The sequence below is a fragment of the Neomonachus schauinslandi genome, chromosome 4 (assembly GCF_002201575.2).
Source record: "Neomonachus schauinslandi chromosome 4, ASM220157v2, whole genome shotgun sequence".
Classification (NCBI taxonomy): Eukaryota; Metazoa; Chordata; class Mammalia; order Carnivora; family Phocidae; genus Neomonachus; species Neomonachus schauinslandi.
This window is the reverse complement of record NC_058406.1, coordinates 35,197,212-35,218,910: the sequence shown is the minus strand read 5'-3', so window position 1 is coordinate 35,218,910 and position 21,699 is coordinate 35,197,212. Positions and strand designations below refer to the sequence as shown.

Here is a 21,699-nt window from a genome sequence, read left to right as displayed (position 1 = left end):
TGATCCCAGGACCGGGATCATGACCTGAGCCGAAGGCAGACGCTTAACCAACTGAGACACCCAGGCGCCCCTAAATGCCACTTTAAATTATACCTCTAGGGGCGCCTGGGTGGCTCAGTCGGTTAAGCGACTGCCTTCGGCTCAGGTCATGATCCTGGAGTCCCAGGATCGAGTCCCACATCAGGCTCCCTGCTCGGCGGGGAGTCTGCTTCTCCCTCTCCCCCTCCCCCTGCTTGTGTTCCCTCTCTCGCTATGTCTCTCTCTGTCAAATAAATAAATAAAATCTTTAAAAAAATAAATTATACCTCTAATTCTTTGTAACATGCTTAAATGTAAGCTATGATATACTAGACAGAAGTCAGTTTTCTCTCTTAAAGGATAATGTGAGCCCTACATTAAAATATGACATCAGCGTAGCAGACATAAATCACAACTATTACTTTTTATAATTATTTATATTCTATTTTCTGTAGCATCTGAACAAAAGTATTGTGTTTCCAGGTTTAATTTATGTAATTGGGGGCATCAGCAATGAAGGAATAGAGCTTCGTTCTTTTGAAGTATATGATCCACTTTCTAAGCGTTGGTCTCCACTTCCTCCAATGGGAACCAGGAGAGCATATCTTGGTGTGGCTGCACTCAATGACTGTATCTATTCTGTTGGAGGGTGGAATGAGACACAAGATGCTCTTCATACTGTAGAAAAATATTCCTTCGAAGAGGTAGGTTGGATGATTTCAAATGCTTAATATGCTGTTATTCTTTTAATGCCTATAAGATCTGTAGTGATGTGCATTCTTTTATTCATGATATTAATCATTTGTAGGGTTTTTTTTTTCTTTTCAGAGCACCAACTTTGGTGTCATAGGTTTTTTTCTATTGATTGCCCATCTTCTGTTTCACCGATTTCTGTTTCTATCTTTTTTCTTATTTCTATTTGTTTTTTGTTTAATTTGTACTTTTTTCGAAATTCTTAAAGTAGAAGCTTAAATGATTGTTTATTTATTTATTTATTTGAAGATTTTATTTATTTGACAGAGAGAGACACAGCGAGAGAGGGAACACAAGCAGGGGGAGCAGCAGAGGGAGAGGGAGAAGCAGGCTTCCCGCGGAGCAGGGAGCCCGATGCGGGCCTTGATCCCAGGACCCTGGGATCATGACCTGAACCCAAGGCAGAGGCCTAACGACTGAGCCACCCAGGCGCCACCTTTCAGCACTGCTTTAATAAAGTGCATCCCCCACATTTTGATATGTTGTATTTTATTTATTTATTTATTTGGTTATATTTTAATTAGCATTTATCTTGAAATATCTTCTAATTTCCCTGGTAATTTCTTTTTTGAGCAGTGAGTTGTTAGAAGTATGTTATTTAATTTCCAAATATTTGGGATTTTCCAGATCTTTGTATTACTTATTTCTAATTTAATTCCATTGTGATCAGAGAGCATACTTTGTATGATTTCTGTCTTGGTAAATGGTTCCATGTCTGCCTAAAAGGAATTTGTATTCTGCTGTTGTTGAGTGTAGTAGTCTATAAATGTCAGTTAGGTCAAATTGGTTAGTGTTGTTCAAGTCTTCCCTAGTCTTTTTAACTTGTGCAATTGTTTTGTCAATTATTAAGAAAGAAGGGTTGAAATCTTCAAGTGTAATTACGGATTTGTCTGTTTCTCCTTCCATTTTTGTCAGGTTTTACCTCAGAAATGTGGGAGCCAAGGGCAGCCTGCCCCAACATGTGCCACTTTGGCATCTTGATTATTTTATTATTTTATTAAAGATTTATTTATTTATTTGAGAGAAAGAACTTGAGCAGGGGGAGGGACAATGGGAGAGGGAGAGAAGCCGACTCCCCTCTGAGCCAGGAGCCCGCCACAGGGCTCAATCGCAGGAAACTGAGATCATGACCCAAGCTGAAACCAAGAGTCAGATGCTTAACTGACTGAGCCACCCATGTGCCCTTGGCATATTGATTATTTTAAATAAAAGTTACTTAAGAGACAGGCTATGCAAGAAGGACTTTCTGACCCTCCTCTGTCCCCCTAAAAGCAGGAAATAAATCTCTTATTTGAAAGGTACTCTCCTTGTACCAGGAGGTTTAAAAAGGCATCTGTATCACCCAGATGGGAAATTTAGAGCCAAGAAGAATGTATAAACAACCCTTGTTACTTTTTTACTAATTTATTATCAGAGCCCAAATTCTCTTTAGAATTCCTTACTAATTAAAGCTCCTAAAGTTAATTTTACTTTTAATTTTACTTTGTCCTGTCAGTTCCCCACAGATTTATTGTCTCTGTATAAAAACCACCGTGGTCACTTCTTTAGGTCTCAATTACATTATTGGGCCTCTGTGTGCAAGTAATAAAACTTTTTTTTCTCTTGTTAATCTGTCTGATGTAAATTTAATTCTTAGTCCAGCTGGAAGGCCTTAAGAGTAAAGGAAGAATTTTTCCTTCCCTGCGCATATTTTGAATCTCTGTTATTAAGTGTGTACAGGTTAAGATTATTGTCTTCTTGATGAATTTGGTCCTTTTCATAGTCATGGAATACTTGTCTTTATCTTTGGTAATATTCTTTGTTCCTAAGTCTATTTTGTCTGATATTAATATAACCACTGATGTAGCCAAGCTATCTTTTGATTATTATTTGCCTGGTACATCTTTTTCTTCCCTTCCACTTTAAATCTATCTACATCTTTATAAGCTGCATCTCTTGTAAGATAACATACAGTTGTAGTCTCTTTTTTTATCCAGTTTGATAATCTCCAACTTTCAAATGGAGTCTTTAGAGTTTTTACTATTTATATGTAATGTAATTACAGATATGGTTGGTTTTTAGACTCCTGTTTTACAGTTTTTCTATTTGTACAATTCATTCTTTGATCATTTTTCCCCTCTTTTCTGTCTTTATGTTGATTGTTTTAGTATTCCATTTTATCTCTTTTATTATCCAATTAACTATAACACTTCACCTTTTAGTGGTTACTGTAGGGTTTACATTATGTATTATATATATTTATGCTATACGTATTACTGTATCAAGGTGACCTTTGAATAATATCATATCACTTCACTTTCTTGTTCTTTTTCTTTTTTTAATTTTAAACCATTTTTATTTATTTATTTTTAGCTCTCTTTTTTTTAAGATTATTTATTTATTAGAGAGAGTGAGTGAGAAAGAGAGTACAAGCAGGGGGAGTGGCAGAGGGAGAAGCAGGCTCCCCAATGAGTAGGGAGCCTGATACAGGGCTTGATCTCAGGACCTGGGATCATGGCCTGAGCCGAAGGCAGACGCTCACCTGACTGAGCCACCCAGGCACCCCAACAGTCAGTTATATTTAAAATAAATTTTTTTTAAATTTTTTTTTTTTTAAAGATTTTATTTATTTGACAGAGAGAGACACAGCGAGAGAGGGCACACAAGCAGGGGGAGTAGGAGAGGGAGAAGCAGGCTTCCCGCGGAGCAGGGAGCCCGATGCGGGGCTCGATCCCAGGACCCTGGGATCATGACCTGAGCCGAAGGCAGACGCTTAACGACTGAGCCACCCAGGCGCCCTTAAAATAAATTTTTAAAAATTTTATTATTATTATTATTATTTTTTAAAGATTTTATTTATATATTTGACAGAGAGAGACACAGCGAGAGAGGGAACACAAGCAGGGGGAGAGGGAGAAGCAGGCTTCCTGCAGAGCAGGGAGCCCGATGCGGGGCTCTATCCCAGGACTCCGGGATCATGACCTGAGCTGAAGGCAGACGCTCAACGACTGAGCCACCCAAGCGCCCCTAAAATAAAATTTTAATGTTCAAGTCTTTTATAATTATGCCTATATTAATCATTCCTAATTCCTAGTTCTTTTTTTTTTAAGATTTTATTTTTATTTATTTATTTGTCAGAGACAACAAGAGAGTGCACAAGCAGGGGGAGCAGCAAACAGAGGGAGAAGCAGGCTCCCCGCTGAGCAGGGAGCCCGATGCAGGACTCGAACCCAGAACCCCGGGAGCTGAAGGCAGATGCTTAACCAACTGAGCCACCCAGGCGTCCGAATCATTCCCAGTTCTATTCTTTTGTGTAGAACTAAGTTTCTGTCTCATAACATTTTCTCTTAGCATGAAGAACTTCCTTTAGTATTTTTTTTAAGTGCTGGTCTGCTGGCATTTATTCTCTTAGTGTTCATTTTCTTTCTTTTTTTTTTTTTAAATATTTTATTTATTTGTCAGAGAGAGAGAGAGACAGAGAACATAAGCAGGGGGAGCAGCAGAGGGAGAAGCAGACTCCCCGCTGAGCAGGAAGCCTGATGCAGGACTCGATCCCAGGACCCTGGGATCATGACCTGAGCTGAAGGCAGAAGCTTAACCAACTGAGCCACCCAGGCATCCCTTATTGCACTATTTCTGATGGGAAGTCAGTAGTCATTCTTATCCTTGTTCCCTTGTATGTAATGTGTCTTTTTTCCTTTGGAGGCTTTTACAGTTTTCTCTTTATCATGAGTTTCCAGTAATTTGATTATGGTGTGTCTTTTTGGAGTTTTGTGTTTAACCTGTTTAGAATTCATTGAACTCCTTGAATCTGTGGGATTATAGCTTCCATCAGAGTAAATGTTTTCAGCCATATTTCCTCAGATATTCTCCTGCTCTTTTTCTGAGACTCCAATAACATGCATGTAAGACCACTTTAATATTGTCCCACAGGGCACTGAGGCTCTGTTAATTTTTTTTCTCTCTGTGCTTCAGTTCATTTTTGTTTTACAGCTTCATTGAGATATACTTAATAAAAATTGTGTAGATTTAAGGTGTATAATGTGATGTTTTGATATATATTGTGAAATAATTACCAAATCAAGCTAATTAACATATTCATCACCTTATAGTTTCCTTTTCCTTTTTTTCCCATTTAACTGAAGTCTTTATTAGCCATTCTAATTTTTAAAAAAATTCCAGTGTAGTTAAACATACGGTATTGTATTAGTTTCAGATTCTCTTTTCCTTTTTTCGTGTGTGGTGAGAGTTGCTTTCTTACCAAATTTCAGGTATACGATATAGTATTATGAATTATAGTTACCATGTTGTATATTAGATCTCTAGAACTTATTCATCCTGCCAAACTGAAATTCTGTTCACTGTGCTTCAATTTGGATGGTTTCTCTTGCTGTGTTTTCAAGTTCATGAATCAACATTGTCTCACTTCTAGTTTGCAGTGTCTAATTACATTTAGGGAATTTTTCGCTTCAGATATTATATTTTTTAGCTCTAAAAGATCTTCTTTGGTTGTTGTTTTTAATATCTTCCATTTCTCTCCTCATCATGTTCATGTTTTCCTTTAGATCCTTGAACATATTTATAATATCTGTTTTTAAGTCCTTGTCTGCTGATTTCATTATCACCATCACTTTTGGACCTGTATCTGTTGAACTTTTTCTTCCTGTTTGAGTCACCTTCTTCCTGCTTTTCCACATTTCTAGTAACTTCTGATTGGATGGTGGACACTGTGAATGTTATTTTGCTGAGTGTTTGGATTTTATTTTCTTCTTTTAGGAAGTATTGAGTTTACTTTTGGTAAGCAGCTAAATTATTTGCAAATCAGACTGATTCTTTTGAGACATATTCTTAAGCTTTGTAGGGAAGAGTAGTAGAGAGTAGTCTTTCCTTTAGGTCTCCTACTAAATAAAGAATGACCCTTCTTGAGTCTCTACTGAATGTCCTAGCTGTTCAGCAAGGTGTCTTTATTTTGGCTAGTCAAAACTAGAATGTCATCCAGCTCTGCGTGAGCTCTGGGTATTGTTCAGCTTACAACTCCTATAATGGAAAACAGTTTCTCTAGGCACAATACTTTTGACACCAAATGTGTGGGTTTTCCATACTGAGCTGTTTTCCAGTTCTCTTTGGTCACTAACTAGGTACCCTCAAGTCAATTCATTTCTGACCCTAATAACCCCACAGGTTAAGAGCTCAGTTTCTCTCTTTTTTAAAAAAAAAATTTATTTATTTATTTGACAGAGAGAGAGAGAGACAGTGAGAGAGGGAACACAAGCAGGGGGAGTGGAAGAGGGAGAAGCAGGCTCCTGGCTGAGCAGGGAGCCTGATGCGGGGCTGGGATCATGACTTGAGCTGAAGGCAGATGCTTAACGACTGAGCCACCCAGGCGCCCCAGGAGCTCAGTTTAAAAAGATTGGCCCTCACTTTACATACCAGTTTCAAGTAGTGGGTCCTCAGGTTGACCACTGACTTATTTACACTTCTCTGACTTGGCTACAAATTGGGGGTTCCCATAATCCTTTCCTCAGGTTCAATAATTTGTTCTAATGGCTTACAGAACTCAGGGAAACACTGTATGTACTATTAGTGGTCTATTATAAAGGATACAAATGGATAACCAGATAAAGAAGTATGTAGAGCAGGGTCCAGAAGGGTCTTGAATGTAGGAGTCTCTGTAGAATTTGGGGTGTGACACCCTCCTGACACATGGATGTGTTCACCAACTTGGAAGCTCTCTGAACACCATAGTATAGAGATTTTATGGAGGCTTCAACATGTAGGCATAATTGATTATTAATTCAACCCCCAACCCTTCTCCCCTCCCCAAATGATAGGGGGTGGGGCTAAAAGTTCCAAGCTTCTAATTCTGGCTTGGTCTTTCTGGTAACCAGCCCCCATTTCTGAAGCTATTTAAGGAGTCCACCAAGAGTTGCCTCATTAGGACAAAAGACACTTCTATCATCCAGGGAATTCCCAGGGATTTAGGAGTTCTGTGTCAGGAACTGGGGCCAGAGGCCAAATGTATACTTCTTGTTATATCATATCCTCCTATGAGTTGTTCTTTGCCTGTTCCTCATGGAGTTTTACTTTATGCATTGCACAGATTAGTGGAACAGCTAAAGACACAAGGGGATCTCTGGCAGTCTTGCTTGCAAATCTTGGCTGCTTCAACCTCTCTAAACTCTGATCTCTGTCTCCTAAATCAGATTACTGTCATGCTGTGCTTGGGAATTCCCTTCCCTGTGGTGTTCAGAAAGCCCCACCAGACAGAAAGCCTAGACAACCATGAAGCTCACCTTCTTTGTTTCTATTTCTGAGTGATCATAGTTTTTCACTGTTGTCTGGGAACTTTTGTTTCTTAGGTTTTGTCTACTTTTCTAGGTCTTTATGGCAGAAGGACAGCTTTGGTAACAATTATTCTATTGTAGCTGTAAGTGGAAATCCTTCCTATGTCATTTTGACATGCTACCATCATTCATTGAGCATGTCTTTACTTAATAAAGTATAAATAGCATAATAAAATATTTCAAGCTCATTTTTTACTTTCTCTGCTCTAGCCCTGAAATCAGCCATTTCTCTAAGAAGCTCCACTTCCTCCTAGTGAAGGATAGTATTTAGAAACCAAGGTCTAGGCACTCAGCCTACCCATGGCTACTGGAATATTGCTGCTTCTAGGCACTCTCAGTAAACAGAGCTAGGAATACTTGTACCTATATACATGTATGTATTCACACACATATTCATTTGTAAGTATTTCTTAACACTGTAAGTCTTATATGTTATAAAACCACGACTTTATAATGATAACTCAAATTCCAGTGCAGTATCTCAGATTCTTTCAGGCCTTCCCCATTTCCATGTTTGTAAATACTTTCTCCGTTAGTTAAAAACTTGGCTCCTAGTATTCTCCCTATAGTTCACCCTTGAACAACATGTTTTGAACTGTGTGGGTCCACTTATACATGGATTTTTTTTCAATAAATACAGTATAGCACTGTAAATGTATCTTCTCTTCCTTATGATTTTCTTAATAACATTTTCTTTTCTGTAGCTTACTTTATTGTAAGAATATAGTACATAATACATACACAAAATATGTGTTAATTGACTATGTTATAGGTAAGGCTTTTGGTCAACAATGGGATATTGATGGAGTGCCTGGGTGACTCATTCAGGTATGCATCCAACTCTTGATTTTGGTTCAGGTCATGATCTCCAGGGTGTGAGACTGAGCCCCACATCAGGCTCCACACTACGTGTGGAGCCTGCTTAAGATTCTCTCTCTCCCTCTGCCCTTCTCTCCCTTTCTCCCCGTCTCTAAAAAAAAAAAAAAGCAAACAAAACAAAAAAATCCCAGTAGGCTATTAGTAGTCAAGTTTTTGGGGAGTCAAAAGTTTTACATGGATTTTCTTTTTTTTTGGTTTATTTTTAAATTTATTTTTATTTAAATTCAATTAACATACAATGTATTATTGGTTTCAAAGGTAGAGATCAGTGATTCATCAGTCTTATATAATACCCAGTGCCCATTATATCACATGCCCTCCTTAATGTCCATCACCCAGTTACCCAATCCTGTACCCATCTCCCTTCCAGCAACCCTCAGTTTGTTTCCTATGCTTAAGAGTCTCTTATGGTTTGTCTCCCTCTCTAATTTCATCTTGTACCACATCTTCTTCTTCTTTTTTTTTTTTAAGATTAAACCAGCTACAGGTATTTTTGTGAATATCTCTGTCTTTTAAAATATGAGTATTTTGGGGGCACCTGGGTGGCTAAGTGTCTGACTCTTGATTTCAGCTCAGGTCATGATAATCAGGGTCATGAGATCTAGCCCTGTGTTGGGCAGTGTGCTGGGCATGGAGCCTGCTTGGGATTCTCTCTCTCCCTCTGCCCCTCCCCCTGCTCGTGTGCTCTCTCTCTCTCCAAATAAATAAATAAATAAAATATGAGTTTTTTCAGCTGTGCCAACTTGTCATAGATTCTGTAATTTCAGATTTCCTTTAAGAAATGTCTGTTCATGTCTTCTACCCATTTTTTAATTGGGTGATGATAAATTATGATTATTTTGGTATTGAATTGTAACAGTCAGTACTTTATATATTTTGGATACCAACCCTTTTATCAGATATGTCATTTGCAAATATCTTCTCCCAATCAGTAGGTTATCTTTTAGTTTTGTTGATTGTTTTCTTTGCTGTGCAGAAAGCAGCTTTTTATTTTGATGTAATCCCAAGTTTATTTTTGCTTTTATTTTTTTCTTGCCTCAGGAGACATATCTAGAAAAATGTTGCTACAGCCAATGTCAGAGAAATTGCTGCCTGTACTCTCTTCTAGGATTTTTATGATATCAGGTCTCACATTTAGATCCTTATCCATTTTTAGCTTATTTTTGTATATGGTGTAAGAAAGTGGTCCAGTTTCATTCTTTTGCATGTAGCTGTCCAGTTTTCCCAACACCGTTTGTGGAAATATTCTTGTTTTATAAAATAACTTCTTAATCTGGAAAAATCATTCTTACAAAAATAGGTTTCCAACTCCTGGTCTCTACTACCTTTCTGAAAATATGTTTCGCAAATTATTGATTCCACTGGATGGTCTTTGAAAAAAAGGATTCCATGGTCAATAACTTGGCAAGTGTGATAGCATATCATTCTCTTGGAGATTTATAAGGGTCATTAGCATATTAAAGCCTTTTAAAAGCCCTTCTGTGTATAAGCTTTTTTCTCCTTGGAGCTTTGTGGGTTTGTGTTGTTGCATTACCTATGTGTATTCCATAGAACAGTTTCACAGAATGCCTTCCTATATAGGTTTTCTAGATTATCTCCTGATCATGATTTATAGTTAATCACAGACATGTTTTTCAGTTGTTTTCCTCTAAATTCGCTACTTTGTCTATACCTGCTCAAACATTCCCTTGAAAATGTCCTATATATATTTATATGACTGGACTCTCAGTTTGAAATTTAAATATGTAAAAAGAGCTAGAGTATTTAATTTCTCAGCAGTTTTCTCTATTGTCATTTTATGATTCTGCTAACTTTTTTTTTTCCCCCCTCTTAACCAGGAAAAGGGGGTTGAAGTTGCCTCAATGAAAGTGCCTAGAGCAGGCATGTGTGTTGTGGCAGTCAATGGGCTTCTGTATGTTTCTGGAGGTCGATCTTCCAGCCATGATTTCTTGGCTCCAGGTACCTTGGACTCAGTTGAAGTTTATAACCCTCATTCAGATACATGGACAGAAATTGGTAACATGATCACCAGTCGTTGTGAAGGAGGTGTTGCTGTACTATGAAATATAAAGCATAAGGGAGCACAAGAAACATTTTGAAAATATAGGATCTGACTCTGCAAATCACACATGTATTTGGTGATAGGATCCTCTGATTCTATTGAGTTTTCCATGTATTTGGTAGATAAATGACTAAAGAATGATTTTTCTAAGAATTTGTGTAGGGAGAGATATGGAATATATCCTAAATTAATAAAGAACTCACACAAATTTGCCAAGCTTACCAATAGGAATGCTGTTTATGCTCTGGAATTCTCTTGGGGGTAGAGTCCTATTTGTAAAAATGATTTGCTAGAAGCTTCTTGGCAAATAGCCCCATTAGCTGCTTCTCCAGTGTCAGCCAAGCTGTAACACGACCCTTATGTGATGTAAGAATATCAATGAGACAGTTTAAAGATGTCTGTACATTCATGATTCATTCTACGGCACAATTTTCCATGGCCACAGTTGAACCTACAGAGAAGGCCAGTGAAACAACTCCCTACTTTTATTTGTTGCCAGGAGTTTTCACTAGCCCTGAACTTTTTATTAGCAGCAGGTACACTGGGAGGGACATGTGGGAAATATCTAACTATCTCTATAGATGTTTATATAGATAGATAAGTTTTTGCCTGTTGATAACAGGATTAAAAAAGCTTTTGCTCTCTTACATTTTTTGTCTTAATGCTGAAAATGCAAGTGAGGAATTACTGGAGGTTCTTAGTGACAGTCCTTTAGTGCATTGGATGATACAATGGATGACCGAGCCCAGTGAGAATATGTACCTCTTAAGTTTCTTTCCTATTTTCTAAATAGTTATCAAAAATATCTGCTTGGCTTTGGGAAGAGGGAATTTTATTAGACTATCAAGCTTTGTGAAGCTTACTTGTACTTGGGCAATCCTAAGTATGAACTTAGTACAAAGCCTACTGTCTGGTTTGGAGAAGGTGGAATTGTAGGTACCTATGAAGCTTTTTATAGACATTGACAAAAGTGTTAAGGTGAAAGTCCTCTGATCCAAAACTGCTTCTCAGAACTTTTCATTTTTTCCCTGAGAAACTTTTTTTTTTTAAGATTTTATTAATTTGACAGAGAGAGACAGCGAGAGAGGGAACACAAGCCAGGGGAGTGGGAGAGGGAGAAGCAGGCTTCCCGCTGAGCAGGGAGCCTGATGTGGGGCTCAATCCCAGGACCCTGGGATCATGACCTGAGCCAAAGGCAGACGCTTAATGACTGAGCCACCCAGGCCCCCTACCCCCCCGCCCAAGAAACATTCTAAAGAATTGTTCTCTGTCTGGTTCTGAGAGGAACATTCTTTGTGTACCTGATCACTTTTAGTTATTTCTACCAGTTGCTTGGAACCATACGTATATTAAAGGTCTTACATACATTTAGGTTTATCTAATGATTCCAGGATTTGATTTGTATATTCCTGATTTCCCCTTTTCCTTCTTTTTTTTTTTTTTAAGGCTTTATTTTTAAACAATCTCTACACCCAGTGTAGGGCTTGAACTCAACCCTGAGATCAAGAGCCAGCAAGGCACCCAATTTCTCCCTTTTCTTTCTTAAAGTCCTTCAGTGTATTATTACAGTGTATCAGCAGCTTATTTAGATAGAAAATCTTTGTCGGTAAGCATTAAAGACTCAGGTAGCCCTCATATCTAAAATATTTGGATTGGCCCACAAGGATACTTTGTTTCATAACTTAACCATATGCATGTATTAAGAAAAGCTTATATAGTATAGATAGAAAGCTCTGTGTCTTCTTTGGGGTATCCTAAAAGTCTAAAGGGTCATAGGTGACTGGTGAGATCTATAATATGTCAAGGAATGACATAATTTGTAGATTATTTAAACTCCATGTGCCTTTAATATTTCTCTACAGAGAATCTGCATTCTGGTTCAAAAGAGATTTACAAAATACTCCTATAATTTAATTCTCATTATTGCCTGGTGCCAACCTGAATTGGCACTGTGAAGGGAGGCATTTTGTACTGCTGTGGCAGAAACATTCAAGACAATCTGTGTTTGGGCTTAATGGATCTAGACAATCCCTGTAAATAGATAATTATAAAAATGCATATTATTATATTATCTTCTAGGTAATGACATGGTCTTAAAAATAATGTACTAATAAAGTATGTTGATTTTTGCTTATTCTTGTATTACTCATTAACTTAGTTTATTAGCAGTGTTCCTAGATTACCCAACTGTAATAGGATTGCCCAAGTTTTTTTACTGTTTTGTTTTTACTTTAGGGACCTGCACATTTAGTTCTTACATTTAAATCTGTTTCCTGAGCGGCTATTAATGTGATCTTCCTCCAAAATATTTGACAATCTAATATAGTTCTAAACGTCCTGTCCAATGTACTTAAAGGCAGATGTACTTTTTTTTAAAAGATTTTATTTATTTTTCAACAGAGAGAGGTAGTGAGAGAGGGAACACAAGCAGGGGGAGTGGGAGAGGGAGAAGCAGGCTTCCCGTTGAGCAGGGAGCCCAATGTGGGGCTCGATCCCAGGACTCTGGGATCATGACCTGAGCCGAAGGCAGATGCTTAACGACTGAGCCACCCAGGAGCCCCTGGGCAGATGTACTTTAAAATCAGTTTTTTTTAAAAGAATCATACACTGTAATTAACTTACAAAGTGCATTTACCTGCATTTGTGTAGTGAAATTGGGCAAGTAGCTTAAAAGTTATTTGCCCCATTCTTTTTTTTTTTTTTTAAAGATTTTATTTATTTGACAGAGAAACAGCGAGAGAGGGAACACAAGCAGGGGGAGCAGCAGAGGGAGGGAGAAGCAGGCTTCCCGCGGAGCAGGGAGCCCAGTGCGGGACTCAATCCCAGGACCCTGGGATCATGACCTGAGCCAAAGGCGGACACTTAACGACTGAGCCACCCAGGCGCCCCTACTCGCCCCTATTCTGAAAGATGATGAATTTGAGATAAGAGAAGTTTTAACTTTGTGTAGTCCTCATGCAGTTTAGAAGCAAAGACGTTTCCTCACCAAAACACTATGAGTAGAATTGGGAAAGATCTTCTGAAGAGGATAAGCTTTTCTTCCTTCAATATCAGGCTCTAGTAAACTATTCTTTGCATTGATAAAGAAGGATTGTATGGTGGTTTCAGCTATGGGCTTTCATTGGTAAGCTTCTTAATGTTCAGAACAAGGTCTAGCTCTGTGGTGGTGTGCTTGTTTGCTAGGGCTGCTGTAACAAAGTACCACAGAAATTTAAATGGAATTTATCGTCTCATAGTTTTGGAAGCTGGAAGTCTAAAATCAAGGTGTTGGCAGTTGGTTCCTTCTGAGTGCTAAAAGGAAGGCACCTATTCCAGGCTTGTCTCCTTGGAATGTAGATGGTACTTTCATGTATACGTGGCATTTTCCCTGTATGCATGTTTATCTCTAATTTCCCTTGTTATAAGAATACCAATAATATTACATTGCAGCCTACCCTTAGGATCTCATTTTAGCACTATAACCTCTGTAAAGACCTGTCTCCAAATAAGGTCACATTCTGAGATACTGGGACAAGGACTTCAACACACAATTCAGCTTATGAAATTCAAGTTAACTAATATTTGAATACCTGTATTATACAAAGATAACATATATCAGGTGATACCATTTACTGATTTATATTCTTATGCCATTTAAAATGTTTTTTTCCTTTTCTATAAGACTAAGAATCTCAAAAGACCAAGTTTTCAAGTTAGAGTCTAAGGTGTTGCTTTTGCTTGTTTTAAAAAAGCTTCTCTGGGGGCACCTGGGTGGCCCAGATGGTTAAGCATCTGCCTTTGGATCAGGTCATGATCCCAGGGTACTGGAATCGAGCCCCACATCGGGCCCCTGGCTCAGTGGGGAGCCTGTTTCTCCCTCTCCCTCTGCCTCTCCCCTTCCTCATGTGCTCTCTCTCTCTCTCTGTGTGTCTCAAATGAATAAATAAAATCTTTACCAAAAAAAAAAGCTTCTCTTTGAGTTAACGTGTAAAACTAGATAGCCCCACTTGTAAGAACATCAAGATGGCTCCAGCTTGACTTTTCCTAATTTATATATACTAGTGACTTTATTCTTTAAAAATTTTTTTGACTAGTTGGTGTTCTGTGGAGATGGAGTTGTGTCTATAAAAACTGGAAAGTATGTTCAGCTTTTCTTTGAACATGGCTTCCCCTCATGACACTGCTCCCTACTGACTTTAGAGCCACAGATACTTCCAGCTCATATAACTAGATTATACCAGATGAAATGAGCTTGGAAATGCAATTCCCAGGGCAACTGCAATGAAAACTCCACATTGGAACCACCTATTATTTTCAGACACTAATGGATACAAAGTTTTCCTCTTGTGGGAGAATGTGCCTGTCTTTTTCCAATGATCATAAGGCTCTAACAAAAAGGATTTCCATTTTTATTATTTTACATTCTTCAAAACAAGTAAAACATTAAAATGTATAATTCATAAAGACTAAAAACTGTAATCTAAAGTGAAAATGACTTGTTAGGGATTTTCAAACTATTGTCAGGTAATTCCTATGAAGTAAAGAACTGAAAAAAAATCTGTGAAGAAGAAATAAACGTTGATGGAGGAAAAAAGCTGTTAAACAGGAGAAGTATAAAAAAGTGATGCCAAAATACAACCTTCCAAGGCTTATAGCCAACATGCTAACATCACCTAGAGAGTAGTTTTGTATTTATTCTACTTGACCAGGTCTCTTGGGTCCTTTCTCTGGATAAATATCTTTAATAATGTGATTATAAATGAAAACAAGGCCACTAAAGTGACTACTATCTTAAGGGCTTTGAACCAATTGGGATAATGTGGCAAGAGAAAAAGTTCAATGTGTAATGCTATCCCCAAACCTATTATTACTGTGACTATAGCTTCACTGAGTCTTTCAGAAATAAGGAAAGCAAACCATGAAAACACAACAGGAGCTGTACTATTAGCTAAATTGAGGAAGTCTGGTTTGGCTGTACTACCTTCTGGCAGAGCAAAACCCCATCTGATCCCTCCCAAGAAAGATAGGAAACTGGCTCCATAAGCCATCTGAGTAAAAGCTAATAAGGGGATATAAGCCTTTGTCATCACCATGACCAGTGGTGGAGCAACAAAGGGGATTAGTCCTGCCAGAGTTATGTATAATGCTGGCTTTGGGCTATCAAGCAGGTAAGTGATGGTGCTTGCTGGCTTGGCTGGAAGTATTTCTTGCTTCTGCTTCTTAAAGCTGCATGGGGAAGTATGATAGTATTGTGTCTTCCTCATGTACACTAGTAATGAAGAGAAAAACCAAGGCCTTGGAAACAAAGGGGGAAAGTTCTGCTGGTGACATGTCTTGAGAGAAAGTGTTTCTATTCTGCTGGCTCCTACTCGGACTGGGAAAGGGTACTTCAGCATCTATAGAGAAAACAATACCAACAGACAAAAACAGATTTTTAAATAACCATGTTAGTTAATCCCAAACTGAAACAATATAAAAACAAACCATCTGCTTTCTATTAGTACGTCAAACTTTGCAGAAAGGTTGGACTACGGGTGCTATTAATGCTAGCTAAGACTAGCAAACAGCTATACAACATGCAAAAGAAACTACTGAAAAGAAACCTAGTGATGTATTTTGGCCTACCACTAATTTTATTCCATGAGAGGAATATCTGAAAGAACAGGTAAAGACTATATCTTTAGTATCTGGCATTTTAAACTGTCTCTTCTATTTATAACGTGCAAAAGCAGCAGCATTAATTACTGTGGGAATGCTGTTTTGTATAAAGTAATCTACCTTCCAATTTAGCTTTAGAGACACTGAATACTTTCCATAGCTCCATTGTTTCCTGTATGTCTTTGCCTAGAATTCTAACATACTACTTTTTTTTTCTTTTGTTTTTTTTTTTTTTGAGATGGGGAGTGGGGAGGGGCAAAGGGAGAGGGGGAGAGAGAGAATCTCAAGCAGACTCCAAGCCCAGTGTGGAGCCTGATCCCACTACCCTGAGATCAACACCTGAGCTGAAATCATGAGTCAGATGCTTAACTGACTGGCCACGCAGGCGCCCCCTAACATACTACTTTTCTATCTAAGGAAACTATCTTTTGAAATTCAGCATGAAGGTTTCCCCAATCTGAATTAATACTCCTGTAAGTACCTTATGCACACTCGCATAATTCTCACAGTGAACTTAAATCATGTGTTGGTCAGGGCGCCTGGTGGCTCTGTGGGTTAAACATCTGCCTTCGGCTCAGGTCATGATCCCAGGGTCCCTGGATCAAGCCTGTTTCTCCCTCTCCCACTCCCCCTGCTTGTGCTTGTGCTCTCTCTCTCTCAAATAAATGAATAAAATCTTAAAAAAAAAAAAAAATCATGTGTTTGTCCGTCTCAGTATACTTGAGAGCCAGGCCAGTAATTTTTTTTTTTTTTTTAAAGATTTTATTTATTTGACAGAGAGAGAGATAGCGAGAGCAGGAACACAAGCAGGGGGAGCGGGAGAGGGAGAAGCAGGCTTCCTGCCCCAGGGAGCCCGATGCGGGACTCGATCCCAGGACCCTGGGATCATGACCTGAGCCGAAGGCAGACGCTTAACGACTGAGCCACCCAGGCGCCCGCCAGGCCAGTAATTTTTTTTTTTGCCTTAAAAAAACAACAACAAAAAAAAAAAACACAAAAAAAACCCTCCCCAGTGCCTTTCATGGTACGTGGCCAAAGTAATAACCTTTCCTGCTGATTTTGTGCTTTAGTGAGCAGATTCCAGACTTCAACTAGTTAATAGATGAACAGTAACTCAAAAAGCACTGGATGAAAGAAAAAAAATGAAAGTTATTTAAGAATCTTGGTAACTCCTTAAAATGCTAGGAATTATTCCATCCTGGGGCCTTTTCTTCCTTTTGTTTGGAATGTTATTCCCTGAGCTACTTGCATGGCCAATTCCCTCTCTTCTTACCTCTCTAGTTTTTTAAAAATAGATTTATTTAGGGTGCCTGGATGGCCCAGTTGGTTAAGCGACTACCTCGGCTCATGTGATGATCCTGGAGTCCCAGGATCAAGTCCCGCATCAGGCTCCCTGCTCAGCGGGGAGTCTGCTTCTCCCTCTGACCCTCCCCCCTCTCATGCTCTCTCTCTCAAATAAATAAAATCTTTTTAAAAAATAGATTTATTTGTTTATTGGGGGGAGGGGGACAGAATCTTCAAGCAGACTCCTCTGAGGGTAGAGTCCAATGTGGGGCTCAGTCCCAGGACCCTGAGATCATGACCTGAGCCAAAATCAAGAGTCGGATGCTTACCCGACTGAGCTACCAAGGTGCCCCTATTTTTTTTTTTTTAAGATTTTTTAAGTGATCTCTACACCCAACATGGGGCTTGAATTTACTACCCTGAGATCAAGAGTCAGCACCCCTGGCCCCTCTATTTTTTTTTTTTTTTTTTAAAGATTTTATTTATTTGAGAGAGCACGAGAGAGAGAGCATGAGCAGGGGGGGAGGGACATGGGGAGAGGGAAAAGCAGACTCCCTTCAAAGCAGGGAGCCCCACATCAGGCTGGATCCCAGGACCCTGATATCAGGGCCCCAGCTGAAGACAGATGCTTAACTGACTGGGCCCAGGCACCCTGACCCCTCTATTTTTAAGAGCAATCCTAAGTCTATTGTTGATAGCCCCTATTCCCCTTCCCTGCTTTATAGTTCTCCAGAGGACTTACCACTTGCAGTATTAAATATTGTATACAAATACAAAATACAAATACTTATTTGTATTTTACCCACCCTTTCCCCCATCACCTAAACATATGAGGATAAGATTTGTCTTTTTTTTTTTCATTGCTATTGCCCCAGCAAAGCAGTGCCAGCAAGTATTTGCTGAATAAACCAACCTTTGAAGATGCTTGAGAAAACTTCTGGATGAAATGAAGCATACTCGGTCCTACTGAAAGTCTTGCTCAGGAAGATGCCAGGCAGTTCTGATTAATGCATTTTTACAGCTAAGTGGAGGAGCTGAATGAGAAGCATGTTGCTGTGTATAAAACAAGATGTCACTTAATTTTCTTCATTTTATGCATAATTTTTTATAAGTAGGAACTTGAGAATTTTTTCCATATAACATACTTTCCTTTGAAAACAATCATTAATGTTTTCTGGAAATCAGTAATACATTAATAATCCTTTTCTTCTCTGAACATTCTTTTAGCTTTTGCTAAAAGCTGGTGTAACAGAAAAAGTATTGCCAGAGACAGAAGATCTGTATTTTACAAATACCTCTATAATTCCCCAGCTGTGTGACCTTGGGTAAATTGCTTCCTTGAAGTGTAGTTTTCTCATCTTTATTTTTTTTTAAAGACTTTTATTTATTTTGACAGAGAGAGACACAGTGAGAGAGGGAACACAAGCAGGGGGAGTGGGAGAGGGAGAAGCAGGCTTCCCGTTGAGCAGGGAGCCGATGCGGGGCTCGATCCCAGGACCCTGGGATCATGACCTGAGCCGAAGGCAGACCCTTAACGACTGAGCCACCCAGGTGCCCCTAGATTTCTCATCTTTAAAACTGAAGGTTATAGCTTCTCTGTTCTCTTTTTTCACCTTAGGTATCTATTTTGGGGCTTAGGTGTTTACAGCTCAAAATAATGATGGTAGCAATTAATACAATTTAGCTGTGAACCAAGCACTATAACTAGTGTTTTATATGCATTAACTCATTTATTTGTTTTTAAGATATTATTTTTTATTTTATTTTTTTTTTTAAAGATTTTATTTATCTATTCATGAGAGACAGAGAGAGAGAGAGAGGCAGAGGGAGAAGCAGGCTCCCAAGGAGCAGGGAGCCCGATGCGAGACTCGATCCCAGGACCCTGGGATCATGACCTGAGCCGAAGGCAGACGCTTAACCATCTGAGCCACCCAGGCGCCCTAAGATATTATTTTTAAGTTATCTCTACAACCAATGTGGGGCTTGAACTCATAACCCCAACATCAAGAGTCACATGCTCCCAGAGCCAGCCAGGCACCCCTGCATTAACTCATTTAATACAATAACCTCATCAACTTGGTGCTGAGAGACGGTGTAGCCTGTTGGGTTAGAGTGAAGAGTTTGGAGTCAAACAATTTGTGTTGGGATCCTGGCTCCACCACTTACTTATTAGGTATGTGATTTTGTACAACGTCTTTAACTTTGTTATGTTGCAGTTCACTCACTTTTGAAACAATTAAAATAACTACATAGCTTCGTTGTAAAAATTAAATTAATATATGTAAAGAGCTGCAAACTGTCCCTGACACCAAGTAAGCATTCAAAAAATAATAGCTATGGGGCGCCTGGGTGGCTCAGTTGGTTAAGCGACTTCCTTCGGCTCGGTCATGATCCCAGGGTCCTGGGATCGAGCCCCGCATCGGGCTCCCTGCTCAGCGGGAAGCCTGCTTCTCCCTCTCCCACTCCCCCTGCTTGTGTTACCTCTCTCACTATCTCTCTCTCTCTGTCAATTAAATAAATAAAATCTTAAAAAAAAAAAAAAGAACTCTAACGTAAGCAACCAGTAAGTGGTTGAGAATATGAATCTAGATCTGTCTTACATGAGTTTCATTCTTAACCAGGAGAATGAGGTGTCTAAAAGATCCAAAAACCACATTTGCTACCTAATTAAATATGTTAATGAACTGATTTCTAGGTCACAGCTCTTAGGGCCGGGTAGAGGAATCTGTATACCAGTCAGACTTATCTTGGGCCTCTGAGTACATCTTAGATGGCACCTAACATCCACCTCCTGACTTCCAAACACACATATCTGCAGGGCCCACACACTCACTGTTGGTCAAAAGCACCTGCGTAAGGGCTTTCCCGACCACCCCACTTAAAAATCTCAACGCTCTCTTCACATTTGGAACTCTCTACGCACTGTGACCATGTGCTTTCCAACTCATGGGTGTTAAATGGAAAGAGTGATAGCCTGTATCTCGGGGACGGCAACTGGTGATGAAATGAAGGGCAAAGACCTAAGGGTTAATCCGCTCAATTTAGGTTAAAACGCCCGATACTGCCACTGCCCCAGAGGAATAGTTGCAAACTGCAAGCCTCAGAGCAGACTTCTGAGAAAAGAGCGCGCTGTGGGGCGCCTGGGTGGCTCAGTTGTTAAGCAACTGCCTTCGGCTCGGGTCATGGTCCCAGGGTCCTGGGATCCAGTCCCACATCGGGCTCCCTGCTCCGCGGGAAGCCTGCTTCTCCCTCTCCCACCCCCCGCCCTTGCTTGTGTTCCCTCTCTCACTGCGTCTCTGTCAAATAAAATCTCTAAAAAAATTTTAAAAATTAAAAAAAAAAAAAAGAGCGCGCTGTGAAAACCCAAGGATCCTCGGGAAACTGCCTGACATTCCCCGCGGCTTTGATTTACTCTCAACCCTTGGTGCCCCCTCCCCCCAATTTGTACATTGTGGCAGCAGCCCTGCTGTTATATATGTAAGTATACTTGCCAGTGTCGAACCGGGGGTTGGAGAGCGGAGTTGCAAGAACAGCCAGGTACTCACGAAAAGGCACTTCCGGCAGGTGGTGGTTGGCAGTCCCCCCCACTTCCTGAGAACAGAAAAAAAAAGAGTCCGGGTGGGGACTCGACCGGCGCTGACTGGTTCCCGGGCAGGGCTTTCCATCTTGAGTCATTCCCTTAATTCTTAAATTCTAGAAGCAGGCTTTTGAGGTCTGTAGGGTACCTGAATGGTCCTTGCCTTCTCTTCCAGGTTTCCCAGCCAGCAGAATCTGGCCCTCAGAATTCGGAAAGGTAGGGCACAACTACTGAAACAATCTCAAGTGATGGTGTAGGAAGGGAGGAGAAATTTGGAGTCTAGGCCAAGTAAGACTTGGCCAAATTGCTTGCCATCTCTGGAACTCATAACAGGGTTTCTAGGATCGATGGGGCACATCTTACTCTGTGTTAGGGTCCTAAACTACTAACACTAAGAAAAACAAAACTGTTACTTCCATTCTCTTTGCTTGGACCTGGAAACTCCATTAAGAAATAAGAGCACAAAGGGCAGGATTTTCGCTTCCATAAGTGGTGGTAACAGTCCTGGGTTTAGGGTTAATCTGAAAAGTTAGATCATTCTTTCTGTCACCCTCTGCTTTAACTTTTATTGTCGGCTCTGTGACCTTGGACAAGTCTCTTTTCTTCTCTGGGCCTCCATTTCATAGTCTATCAAGGACACAGCACCAGGCAATTTGAGCGTCGTTGGCCAGTTCCTCCATTCCTCCGGATTCTGGGTAATGAAGCTTCGTGGTTGTCGGCCATCATAGGGCTTAGCGTCCCGTGCAGAATGGGCTCATTGCGAATTCTTCGTAATAGTAACCGCTTCTAATCCCAATAGGCTTTCACTTTTATTTCCTTCTCTGTCCGTCACGGCAGCACCGCCCCTTCTAGTAGTGCGCTACCCAATGAGACTTTAGGTCAGAGAAACAGCTTCTCCGCCCTGGCACGAGAGCAGGCTGCGGACAGAAATCAGCCTTGCGTGGGGCCAGGGGCCTGACGCCAGCGGTCGGACGGAACTACTACTCCCAGCGGGTAGCGCGTCAGGCCCAGCCGCGCAGGCCTCCAGAGCACGGCGGTGTGGCCCGCTGGGGGCTGGAGTCTTAATGATGTGCGCACGTGAAGGAAGGAAGGAGCGGAAGGTGGGAAGGGTCGGAAAACACGATCCTACGAAGCCGGTTTGCTAGTACTTGTACGGGTAGTTTGGG

The 21,699-nt window shown here is 40.1% G+C and overlaps 2 protein-coding genes across 3 annotated transcripts in view; one reads left to right on the top strand and one right to left on the bottom strand.

The window, feature by feature from the left end:
• LOC110575268 (intracisternal A particle-promoted polypeptide) overlaps positions 1-14,391 on the top strand; it is a 38,766-nt gene extending 24,375 nt beyond the window's left edge. Inside the window, exons 7-9 of one of the 2 annotated variants that reach the window (XM_044914498.1) lie at positions 502-722; positions 9,812-9,932; positions 14,333-14,391. In XM_044914498.1, coding sequence (XP_044770433.1) covers positions 502-722; positions 9,812-9,932; positions 14,333-14,391 — 401 coding nt within the window. Of the gene's footprint in view, positions 1-501; positions 723-9,811; positions 10,191-14,332 lie in introns of those variants that run through there. The other variant, XM_021684270.2, reaches the window with a different exon arrangement.
• A 53-nt stretch (positions 14,392-14,444) lies between these two features.
• On the bottom strand, positions 14,445-20,491 carry TMEM69 (transmembrane protein 69). The gene is made up of 3 exons (XM_021684269.1): positions 20,448-20,491; positions 17,870-18,009; positions 14,445-15,410 (listed from the first exon to the last, which is right to left on the bottom strand). The coding sequence occupies exons 2-3, from the start codon at positions 17,909-17,911 to the stop codon at positions 14,712-14,714; spliced, it is 741 nt and encodes a 246-aa protein (XP_021539944.1). The 5' UTR covers positions 17,912-18,009; positions 20,448-20,491; the 3' UTR covers positions 14,445-14,711.
• Positions 20,492-21,699: the final 1,208 nt, after the last annotated feature.

Coding starts and splice junctions, on each gene's coding strand:
- TMEM69 (XM_021684269.1), bottom strand. CDS start 17,911: ATGCTTCATTTCATCCAGAAGTTTTCTCAAGCATCTTCAAAG. Junction 15,411..17,869: donor TTTCTCAAGCATCTTCAAAG/GTTGGTTTATTC, acceptor TTTTCTCTATAG/ATGCTGAAGTACCCTTTCCC.